Source organism: Syngnathoides biaculeatus, chromosome 3, assembly GCF_019802595.1.
Source record: "Syngnathoides biaculeatus isolate LvHL_M chromosome 3, ASM1980259v1, whole genome shotgun sequence".
NCBI lineage: Eukaryota > Metazoa > Chordata > Actinopteri > Syngnathiformes > Syngnathidae > Syngnathoides > Syngnathoides biaculeatus.
In genome coordinates, this window is record NC_084642.1 from 5,898,773 (window position 1) to 5,910,171 (window position 11,399).

At 41.8% G+C, this 11,399-nt stretch overlaps 1 protein-coding gene across 1 annotated transcript; it reads left to right on the plus strand.

The window, feature by feature from the left end:
* The first annotated feature begins 2,918 nt into the window (after positions 1–2,918).
* LOC133497491 (cell surface A33 antigen-like) lies at positions 2,919–11,399 on the plus strand. Its single transcript, XM_061813385.1, has 7 exons — positions 2,919–3,097; positions 5,562–5,728; positions 7,390–7,606; positions 8,251–8,415; positions 9,391–9,507; positions 9,602–9,728; positions 11,000–11,399. Exons 1-7 carry the CDS (start codon positions 3,058–3,060, stop codon positions 11,397–11,399), a joined length of 1,233 nt encoding a protein of 410 aa, XP_061669369.1. The 5' UTR covers positions 2,919–3,057.

The following is an 11,399-nucleotide window of genomic DNA, read 5'->3' on the forward strand; positions in this document are numbered from 1 at the left end:
CGCTTACACTCACAAGCGTCACGGGGAGTGCTGGAGCCTATCCCAGCTGTCAAGGGGCAGGAGGCGGGGTACACCCTGAACTGGTCGCCAGCCAATCGCAGGGCACATGGAGACAAACAGCTGCACTCACAATCACACCTATGGGCAATTTACAGTGTCCAATTAAAGTTGCACGTTTTTGGAATGTGGGAGGAAACCGGAGTGCCTGGAGGAAACCCAGGCGGGCACCGGGAGAACATGCAAATTCCACACAGGCGGGGCCGGGATTGAACCTGGGACCTCTTAAATGTGAGGCCAACGCTTTACCAGATGATCCACCGTGCCGCCAAAGAAAAACTTCACCAAGAAAATAAAACTCTTCCGTACTTACACACCCACCACAAAGATCAATCAAACACAGCCCTGCAAAAAAATCCCATTCCCACAACAACAAAAAAAACTCATGCTCCTGCGAAAAAAAATTACACGCATTAAAAATCCTCTCGCAATCACACCCAAGAGGTACACCCCTAAAACACCCCCCCTCCCAAAAAAAAAAAAATGCTCACGTATTGCATCTTATCTTGTTGTCAGAACAGGTATCACCCAAGAAAATTTGAAACCTAAAAAATGTTTTTCCTTGAAGCAAATATGTACATAATTGTACATTGTTTTGGGAACATTTGTTGTAAGGTGCTTAGAGGTGGTATCAATGTTCTTCTTTTTTTCCACTACTATGATTATTATTGTTTACCCTTTTTTGGGGGGGGATCACTTACGGGTATGAACTTGTTTGGAGATGAGAGAAACACTCCTACTCTGTCATACATAAAGGTATTATTATACAACCGTTATTGAATGTAAATGAATCTTATTTTTTTCTCTCCTTTTTTCCTTTTTTCTTTTCTTCTTTCTTTCTTTCTCTGTATATAAAAATGTGGGAAAAAATAATTAAAAAAAAACAAAAAAAAACGCTCAATCACCAAAACCCCGTTTTGCACCCAAAAAAAAATCTTCCCATAAAAAAAATACAATTTTTCAAATTTACACAACTAAACTTTTTACAGTTGCGAAAATACTTGTCACACGCCCAAATACTCTCTCTCTCTCTCTCTCTCTCTCTCCTCTCTCTCTCTCTCTCTCACACACACACCCAAAAAACTCTCTTCCCCAATCAAAAAACTACTCAGGCTGTACTGTTGTTTACAATAAGTGCATTTCTGCATCTCTCATTTCAGCAAATGAGTCAAACCAGTCCTTTCTGTACAACAAGTGCGTCTTTTTTTCTTTTTTTTTTTTTTAACTCAAGTATCTGTATTTGTATTGAAATACAACCTGCACCTCTTCCAAGTATTGTATTCTTAAAAACACGGACATGAGATTCTCATCCGACCAGTCTGGCAGGTTCCAACACTTGTTGTCAGAACTTGTTTGTTGCGCCTCCAACTCGCCTGTTTTGACAAGCTCCGCGGTTTAACCGAACATGGTGACATTTGGCACCTTTTGTCAACAATCTAACTCAAAATTTATAACAAACGCGGCTGAATGTGAAAAGACATCTCTGGTGAAACTCCTTCCCGAGCCAGGTGGTCCACATCGGAGGTGCAGACCACTGATCTTAAAAAAAAAAAAAAAAGACTGGATGGCCCATTGGCCACCAAAACTGAAGTCGCCATCCGCCATCTTGATACTCCCAAAACAAGCATGCCGACCTGTGCGTTAATCTCCAGTTTCGTGGCTGCGAGAAAACATTCCACAGATAAATTTGAAAGATTTACTTTGACACTGTTAAAGTTTGTTTGTAAAGGTTTTTTTTTTTTCTAATGAGCTTAATTTACTTGAACAAAGTTTTGTTTACGGTTGTTCGCTGTTCACTCTCTGCTGACGGTTTTTCGCGAAAAAGCGACGTCGATATTTTCCCCAAACGTCATGAGTGGATAAGCAAGAAAACACATTTTCAGTGACATTTTTGATGAATTTCATAATAGAGAAATCAGAAAATTTTATTTGATTTTGAAATGTGAGGAAAGAAGTTTAAATTCTCTGTCTGAAATAGGACGTTGCAGAGACAACAAATGAACAACGAGTTTAGCATGTATTTTCCCATTGCGAGTCCTTATTTCTAAAAATACATCGAAATGATCGACTTAAAATGTAATGTTTTTATGACAAAAAATGCTCCGTTTTTTTGCTATGTTATGCTGATAGTGCTTCACAGCGTATTTTGGGAAAAGTTAACATGTCACAGAAATCGGGCCCTCGGTCAGTGATTCCCAAACAGTGTGGCGGGGGTACATTAGTGTGCCGTGAGTGCTCGTCAGGTGTGCTGTAGGAAGTTATCCGATTTTTATCTATTTGCTAAAAAAAAAAAACATTTATTCCCAGAAATACTGTATCTTTATTCATCTAGTTATGCCAGTGAGGCACAATGACAGATGGAAAAAAAATCCTCTTCTATTAGATGGCAGGAAGTACATCCTGTAATTATTCGATCCATTTTTGGTGACATTTACTTTTGTTGGTGTGCCGTGGGATTTTTCAACTGTAAAATATGTGCCTTGGTTCTATAAAGGTTGGAAATCACTGCCCTATGTAATATGGAAGGTTTCTTGATAGTCACGGTGTTCTGTTTTTCCTTTGCACTTAGCCTTTTTTTTGGGGGGGGGGGCTTAGCAAGTCAAAATAAAAATCCTTCATGTTACCAGTTACTGAAAAAATGTCAAGTTCACACGACCAGTTTTAATTCTACATTCCAAATTTTGAGAAATACCCCGCCATAATCCAACCTGTCAACGATGTCCTCCACGCGTTTTGGGAGTGCCAAGATGGCGGCAACCAATCGACATACCGCTGGATGTGTATGCGCGATCCATTTTTTTTTTTTTTAAAGATCAGACAGGCCAAGACACGTTCTGTGGGCGGGACAAGAATGTTACCTGCTCACCGAGAGAGGCCGTGATTGGCTCAGGGGAGCTGTCAGTCAACAGTGTAGGACTGCACACAAATCGACGAGGGAGGACCGGTTTCAAATTCGGGACTCGGTACCAGTTTCAACTAGGACAAGACGCGCAAGGCCACATGGAGATGAGGATTTTCACTGTTACTCTTCTATATCTAAGTGAGTCATTTTTTTCTTTTTGGTTTTCTATCCCCCCCCCCTCTCCATCTACGGAGGCCATTACCTTTGTTTGTGCTCATTTTTAAAACGTTCTTTTCTCACAGCTTATCGCTCATGAGAAGTGTTTGTGTAGTTACTAGAAGACAAAACTTGACCTGCTATTATAGACCCAATTGATTGTAAAAAGATAGCTCGACATGTAACTGTGTTTTTCTGTCTCATTTTAATGTTGTTTGAAACCGGGTGGCAATCAAGTGGGGGAAACGCCCAACATGGCCGTCTCCCAAAAGTACGCACAGGGACAGGCTGTGTTCAAAAAATGACTGGCTATTGATTTTCAATCTTTTGGCATTTTTGTGGTTCTGTTAGAATGTCTTGTGAGGATCAAGTTATGCAGCAGGAGTGGGGAAAAGTACTCTTAACTACGTATTTGAGAAGTACAGATAAGGCTACATGTTTCAAATAACGAAATGGAAACATCAAAAATGTACCCGCCCGCAACGACTGATTCCAAGAATTGATTAAGCTGTCATATTTTGTTAATTGTATGAAATAACTTCAATTTATCTAATTCCTTCCAAAAACGGAACCTTTCAAATGGACAGTGCAAAAAGTGGCCAAACAATTTCATTACAATTGAGTTACTTCTTCTTTCTTCTTCTTTCTTTCTTCTTCGTTTTCTTCTCCTTTTTTCTTCCTTTATCTTCTTTTCGTTTCGGCTTGTCCCGTTTACAATTACAATTCATTTCTTGATGTTCATAACATGGGCAAATTAAAAAAAAAAAGTTGATCTTTGTTTTCCAAAGTAAAAGAGGGTATTTATAGAGCCAAGGCACATTTTTACAATCGGAAAAAAATCCCACGGCACACCAACAAAAGTAAATGGATCGAATAATTTCTGTATGTACTTCCTGGCATTAAATAGGAGAGGATTTTGTTTGTTCTGTCTGTCATTGTGCCTCACTGGCATAACTAGATGAATGAAGATACATCATTTCTTGGAATTTTTTTTTTTTTTTTTTATGCTATTACATAAAATTGGATAACTTCCAACGGTACTGTTTGGGAATTACTGTATTAAAGGATGGGTTTCCAATTACCCCATCTTGTGTGTCATAGAGGTCCAAGAACACAGGTGATAGGTGAAGCGTGAATTTTGTTCCATCGATAATTTATCCGATTGGTCTAGGGGTGGTGGTGACACACAAGATGGCGTAATTGGAAACCTATCCATTGCTGTTGACTCATTTTCCTTCAACACAAAGATACCAAAAAAAAAACATTTTCTGTTGATGTTGAAATTCTGAAGTTTGACAATTGTAGGTCATCTGAAAAGAGTAATGAATTAGTTGGTCTTATGGGTTGTTTTCACTGACGTCACATTTTTTTGGTGAATTACGCATACACCACAGCGTGCCGCCATTTCACCTCTCTACCTAACGCGTACCTGTGTCTCCGCAACGCTCTCAGTTACTGTTTTTGTGTTTCACGGGCGTCTCAGGACTCAAGTACACAAGAGAGGACTTGCTAACCATCAGAGAGCCTTCTTCTGACATTTTTCGACAACTTTCGACAATTCGCTGAACCTTTTTCCAGAGTTACTAGTCGGCGCTAGCTCTTCAAAGCCTCGCGATCCGGTACACAAGTCCGGCTGCGTGAGCGGGGACATCGTCTCACGCTTCCGACGCAAGACTTCGGACGTTCTGCGGCTCTGCGCTTCACGGAGACTTGGCTTTGTGGACGAGTTCCCGGCTTCAACCTCAATCGTCGTGTCGCCGAGCTATGCTAACAAACTTAATCGATACTCTTTACATTACAGTTAAGATCTTTTTTGTCAGTCACTTGAAAGATTCGAGAACTTTGTGAAATACTGGATTTGTTTATTCTTTTGTCTTTCTGCCGTTCATACCTGTCAACTTTTCGGAGCACCAACCCGTATAAACTACCAAAAGAAGCCTTTTAGAGAACAAAAAATCCTTATAACATACCGAAGCAAATTATATGTCAAAATAACGGAGGGAAAAACGTTTTTCAATTATTTTTATTGTAGATCTCCATAATTATAATATCTGAAGTTAATGTCTAATGATCAAAGTCTATTTAGTGGCATTATTGTGTTCAGAATTGTATTCATCTGTAGCTTTCTTCACAAACTGTAAATGCTGACCCTTATTGATATTATATTGACTTTGCATTGCAATAATGAAAAAATCCGTATGATTTCTGATATACGGCCGTGTACGCAAGGTTCACCAGAAAATCCCTATGAACTATGGCTAAACCGTACGAGTTGACAGGTATGGGCATTGTCATCACATTTTAAACAAATAAACATTTCGCTTTGCATGTGGTGAACTAATATACAGGTTTAAGTTTAAAAAAAAAAAAATGGAGTGTGCCTCTATTAAAAAATACCAATTAAAATGTAAAATCTGCATTATGAACTGTTGTGGCTTCGTTGCAGTGGCGACGGGCGCTGGTGCCTTAGAAGTGAGCATCCCGGAGGAGCAGTACGAGTACGCCCGGGGGGACAACATAACGCTGCCGTGTTCCTTTCAATCCGTCTTCCCCAGGCCGTCGCAAGTGATCATCTTGTGGTCCGTGGAGGGATTAGAAGCTAATGCTGACGAGGTTTGTTAATTATCCAGTTCTCTCGTAGCAGTGAGTAGAAACTGGTCTTCACCTTTTCAACATCGGGCATTTTTTTTTTTTGCTCTCGCTACCCTTTCAGCTTGTTTGTTGTCATTTTGGCGATAAATGCAACTTGAAAGGTTTTGTTTTTGTCTTCTTTTACAGCATAAAGTGGTTGACATCCGTGCTTGACATTGGTGTAAAGCAGGGGTGCTCAATGCGTCGATCGCGAGGCAGTTTCGTTCGGTCGATCGCGATGGCGGCTAGGGTGAGGGGGTGGTCATGAGCCATATTTATTTATTTTTTTTTTTTTTTAAACTTTAGCTCACTGCGCATGTGCAAACAACGACAGTACAGGAAAACACGCTAGTCGGTGACGTCAGCCTATTTTAAGTTCTCGCTTAAGAAATCTTAACAAACATGAGTATGGATGCTGCAGTAAAGAAGACAAAAACGTATCAATTACTTACGGAATGGGAGGTGGACAATTTTTTAACGATGTCATTTTTGAAGCACGTTTGCCTCATCTACCAGTGTAGCGAAATGCGTCACGGCATTTTAGAACTGTTTATGAAAAATATGACACCGACATCCCACCGAAAAGCAAGATGAGAATGAGAAATGTGAACGAACTAAAATCGCAATTGGCCGCGCACACACATTTCAGGTTGAGTGTTTCTCGCTGCAGTTGGACAAATCCACTGACGTGAGTGACACAGCCCAGGTGTGCGTTTTCATTCTTTCCCCCTTTTTATTGATCATCAACGTGAACTTGGATAGTTACAAAATATGTTTAAAGTTATGCTGTGTAATATTGCCCCATGCGGTTATGCAGGGCACACAAACATACAGCTACACAAAAAGAATCCTCAATATACTTTAAAATAAATATGTTTTGCATTTTTCTAGTGGGTAGATCTTTGTGATTTGGTCATTGTAAAAAAAAAAAAAAAAGTCAGGACACCCCCCCCCCAACTTCGATCGCAAAAGGCTGGATGCTTGAGAAGTAGATCTTGGGGTTAAAAAAAAAAAAAAAGTCTGGGCACCCCTGGTGTAAAGTATGCATTGAATGCATGCAGTTTTTTTTTTTTTTTAAACTTCTTTTTAAAAACTTTTTAAAAATTCCAGTTTCTTTGCACAAAACCAACTTCAGGAAAGTACTAACACGTTTTTTTTTTTTTTAATATTGCTAATAATCTTTCTGCGGGCAGCAGAATGACCTTCCCTACCGTAAATCAAGATGTAATTTTTGTTTCTAGTCAGCAGAAGTTATATCGCCACTTCTTAAAATCAAAATTTGGACCTTTCGGTAACTAAAAATATCCAAATGTCCAAAAATTGCAAAATGGTATCATCAGGTCGTAATCAATTAAAAACTGGATCAATAGGGTAAGGAGAGATTTGCTTCGGTTTTGTTATTTTTATTTTTATATTTGAATTACTCCAATTAGTTGTTGCGGTCCTTGACTAGAATGAAATCCACTGGATACAAATTGAATGATTCAATCCAGGAAATAAAGAATTTTCAAAATGTGTTGAAGTGCTTAAACTTGGAAAAACTATGAGGTGAGAATCCCCATCCGTGAAGTTTCATCATATTAGCATTCGTGTAGTTAAAACCAAATTATAGTCAACCATTGTGATGTCGTTCATTTCAACAGAAAATGGTCGCCACTTATTACTCTTCCGATGCGTTGACGAATTTCGGAAAAGCCTACGAACGGCGAGCGGCCTTGGACGTGGACCTGGCCACGGGGAAGGCCGACCTGAAACTGACCTCCATCTCCCTCGCGGACAACAAAGAGTTCGAGTGCCGCGCCCTCATCCCCGGCGACAGTGGGGGCACGCTGTTCGACACCACCCGCTTGGTGGTTCTGGGTAACAATTTTCATTCAGTGCAAAAGAAGTGAGCGGCACGGTGGAGCAGCTGGAAAGCGTTGGCCTCACAGTTCTGAGAACAACGGTTCAAATCCCGGCCCCCCCTGTGAGGAGCATGTCATCCTCCGTCCCTCTGTGGATTTCCTCCGGGCACTCCGGTTTCCTCCCACATCCCAAAAACTTGCAACATTCATTGGACACTCTAAATTGCCCCAAGGTGTGATTGTGAGTGCGACTGTCTGTCTCTATGTGCCCTGCGATTGGCTGGCAATCAGTTCAGGGTGTACCCCGCCTGTTGCCCGTTGATAGCTGGCTAACCCTAACCCTTGTGAGGATAAGCAGCTAGGAAAATGGATGGCTGGATGGCAAAATAAATGCACTTCACCTATTGTCGCTGCCTTTTTTTTGGTTCGTTTGACATATTCTCACGCGTCCCCTCATAAAACACACAGTGTGACTTCGCATATCCAGTGAAAAAGATCTCATTAAAGCATTTTAAAATATCTTTACTCCTCCCCTATGCTTTAAACTTGTGGGTTGAATGTAAAAATTAAAACATGCGCTACTGACATTGAACGCTTTTTTTTAAATGATACTAAAGAATATCATATGTGCACTTATTTCTGTTACTGTGTTGCTTGTAGTGGCTCCGTCTCCACCCATCTGCAAAATTGAAGGGAAAGAAGAATACGGACAGAACATTAACCTGACCTGTTTCTCAGAGGAGGGCTCACCACCCCCCCAGTATGAATGGACCAGCCTTAATGCACGGAATGTTCCCCATGTCAAAGACCCAAGGACAACCAGCAGTAAGTACACCAGTTTTTTTTTATTTTATTTTTTGTTGGTTCCCGTCCAGGCAACGCACTGCTGCTTGCTTCAATCTGATCTTAGCCAAAATTAGGAAGCGGATCAAATGACTGACTGACTGACACATCATTTTTACCACATTAAGGCTGGTAAAAATGCTTTGCCGCATCTTGGGTGGGGCTACACCCGAACTGATTGAAGGCCAGTCACAGGACGCATAGTAACAAAATAGTATTCACTCGCAATCGCACTTAAAGAGTAATTTCGAGTCTCCAATAATGCATGTTTTTGGGATGTGGGTGTAAACCCATGCGGGCACAGGGAGAACATAAAAGCTCCACGCAGGCAGGGCTGAGATTTGAACCCCAAGCCTCAGAACTGTGAGGTAGATGCTCTAACCCGGAATTCCCAAAGTGGGGTCCACGGGGGGTTGGAAAAAAAAAAAAAAAAAAAAAGTCTTTCCAGGAGGTCCGTGATGTGAAGACGAAAAAACTAAATCGTCTGGAAGCTAATCACGATGTGAGAATTGCCCTTTCCAGTGTTGAACCACGTTTTGATTTATTGTGCAAAAATAAAAAGCAAGCGCACGTGAGCCACTAAAATGGAGTATTTCTTTGTACCAGAATGGCAAAGCTGTGTCCAGCGCTACATTATACGCGGAAGTTGAGGTTGGAGGTCCGGGAGCTTTTTGAACGGCTCACTGGGGGGTCCGGGCCGAGCTTGACTTTGGGAACCACTGCTCTCTCTAACCGGTCATCCGCTGCGCTGCTGATTTTTATCATTTGCAGGGCTCAACTTCTGCCGCAGTGAACTAAATTGTTTCATGTTCAGTTTTATAATGTACAGTGTTTTGATGCAGCTCTTGTATTGAGCACGTGTGCCGGTGTGTTTCAGGCAAAAAAATGTAGATTTATACGAGGAATCTCAGGAAGTCCAATCATCAAACCCGTTTCATTGTGGTTTGTCTCTGTCAGAGGGTGGCGTTCTTTCTCTCTTCAACATCAGCAAAGAGACGTCGGGATACTACACCTGCACGTCAAGCAACAAGATCCGCTCTGCCATCTGCAACATCACCGTCACGGTCATGCCACGTAGGAAACTCTTCTTCTATCACTGCAGCAACTTTTTTCCCAAGTGGATTGCAATAGCTTCTGCTCACAAGTTTGTCTTCCACTGTTTGTGCAGCGTCCATGAACATCGGCTCAACAGCGGGAATAATTGCGGGAGTTGTCGCGGTGTTGATCATACTAGTCGTTGTCATCTATTGCTGCTGCTGCCGCAAGAAGAACGAAGAGGAGGAATATGCATTGGGGTAATAATTAATGTCCTTCTTTTTGCGCAAACGTGCTTGGATGATTATGATTATGATTGGATTCGTTTGACTCCCAACAGCTACTGTCCATTTCAAGTGCTTGGTTTAAAACCAAATCCTGTTGGTTGCGTCAATGTAGTGCTGCGGCTAATTACGTCTATAGCAAAATATGCATTTAGCAGACAGGTGTCAAACTCAAGGCCCGGGGGCCAGGTCCAGCCCGCCACATGATTTTTTTTTGGGGGGTGGGGGGGCTCGTGAAGGCAAATTTAGTGTTGACTTCCATGATTCTTGTGAAAATCTGTACCAAAATTTCAAGTTGTCGTGTCACATAAATTATAATGTGGAGATATTACAAGCATTTTTGTTACCAAATATAAATACAGTAATTTCCGGCCTACAGAGCGCATCGGATTATAAGCCTTACCCAGTACATTTGTTAGGGAAATACCATTTGGTACATACATAAGCCGCAAGTGCCAACATTGAAACATGAGATATTTACAAAGAAAGGCGGTACACTGAGTTTTCAAAGTTTTAATACCTTAGCTTAACATAGCAACAACACAGTAGCACGAACAGGGCTATTAAAAATATACTGGTTTAAAAAAAAAAAAAAAAAAAAAAAACGGCCTTGGCAGCTACACAGTAGCAACACGGTAGCACAGCACTAAATTACTGAGACACGGCAGCAACATGCTAGCGGGGCGCTAACAGGGACGGTTAAAAAAAAAAAAAAAAAGCATACTGGTAAAAGTCACTTCCTTGGCACATATATTCCACCGGTCTCACTCTTACCTTTTCCACTCAAGTGCCCCCTTGCGGCCGTTAGAAAAATGCACAAATTAGCCGCATAAACCGTTACAGAAGTTGAATGAAAAAGTACCCTCAATTTTTGATTCCAAAACTAGTTCATAAATTTCATGTAGTATGATGTGATTAAATTATTTTTATGGCCCTCTGAGGGGAACTCTAACTACAACGTGGCCTGCGACAAAAATGAGTTCGACACCCCAAAACAGGAAATACACAAGAGTGAATGGGGAAAAAAAAAAGTTATCTGATTGGGGACTAATATACAGTATGTATTTTAAGATTCATCAGGCAGCACCATTGATTCTGAAGGGAAGGTTAAAATAACATGGAGACTGAAATGTGGATGACAAAAAATCAAATGTGCATATAATGCAAGAAGTGCAGCCCAGTGAAACTCTAAAATATGAAAAGTATAAATTGAAGACAATAATTTCTGTCCCATATGAACTTTTCAGAGTTCGTGAGGAAGGGCACCCCGAGAAAGTTCCAGACCGCAACGGAGATGAGAGGTCAGCTGTGAGACGCGATGACGAGTCCAGCGAGAGGGCTCCCCTAAGGGAGAGATATGAAGAGGGACGCAGAGATCCCGACGACCGGCGTAGCGACTACGACGACCGGCGTAGCGACTACGACGACCGGCGCAGGGATCCCGACGACCGGCGCAGGGATCCCGACGACCGGCGCAGGGATCCCGACGACCGGCGCAGGGATCCCGACGACCGGCGCAGGGATCCCGACGACCGGCGCAGGGATCCCGACGACCGGCGCAGGGATCCCGACGACCGGCGCAGCGATTACACCGATCGGCGCAGTGACTATTCCAACGTGCGCGACGAGTACAGCCGTGAGCACTAA

Excerpts from the sequence above, each read along its gene's own strand:
- LOC133497491 (XM_061813385.1), top strand. The coding sequence starts at position 3,058 with ATGGAGATGAGGATTTTCACTGTTACTCTTCTATATCTAA. Across the intron at positions 3,098-5,561 it reads TGTTACTCTTCTATATCTAA|TGGCGACGGGCGCTGGTGCC; the intron begins GTGAGTCATTTT and ends GCTTCGTTGCAG. Across the intron at positions 8,416-9,390 it reads AGACCCAAGGACAACCAGCA|AGGGTGGCGTTCTTTCTCTC; the intron begins GTAAGTACACCA and ends TGTCTCTGTCAG.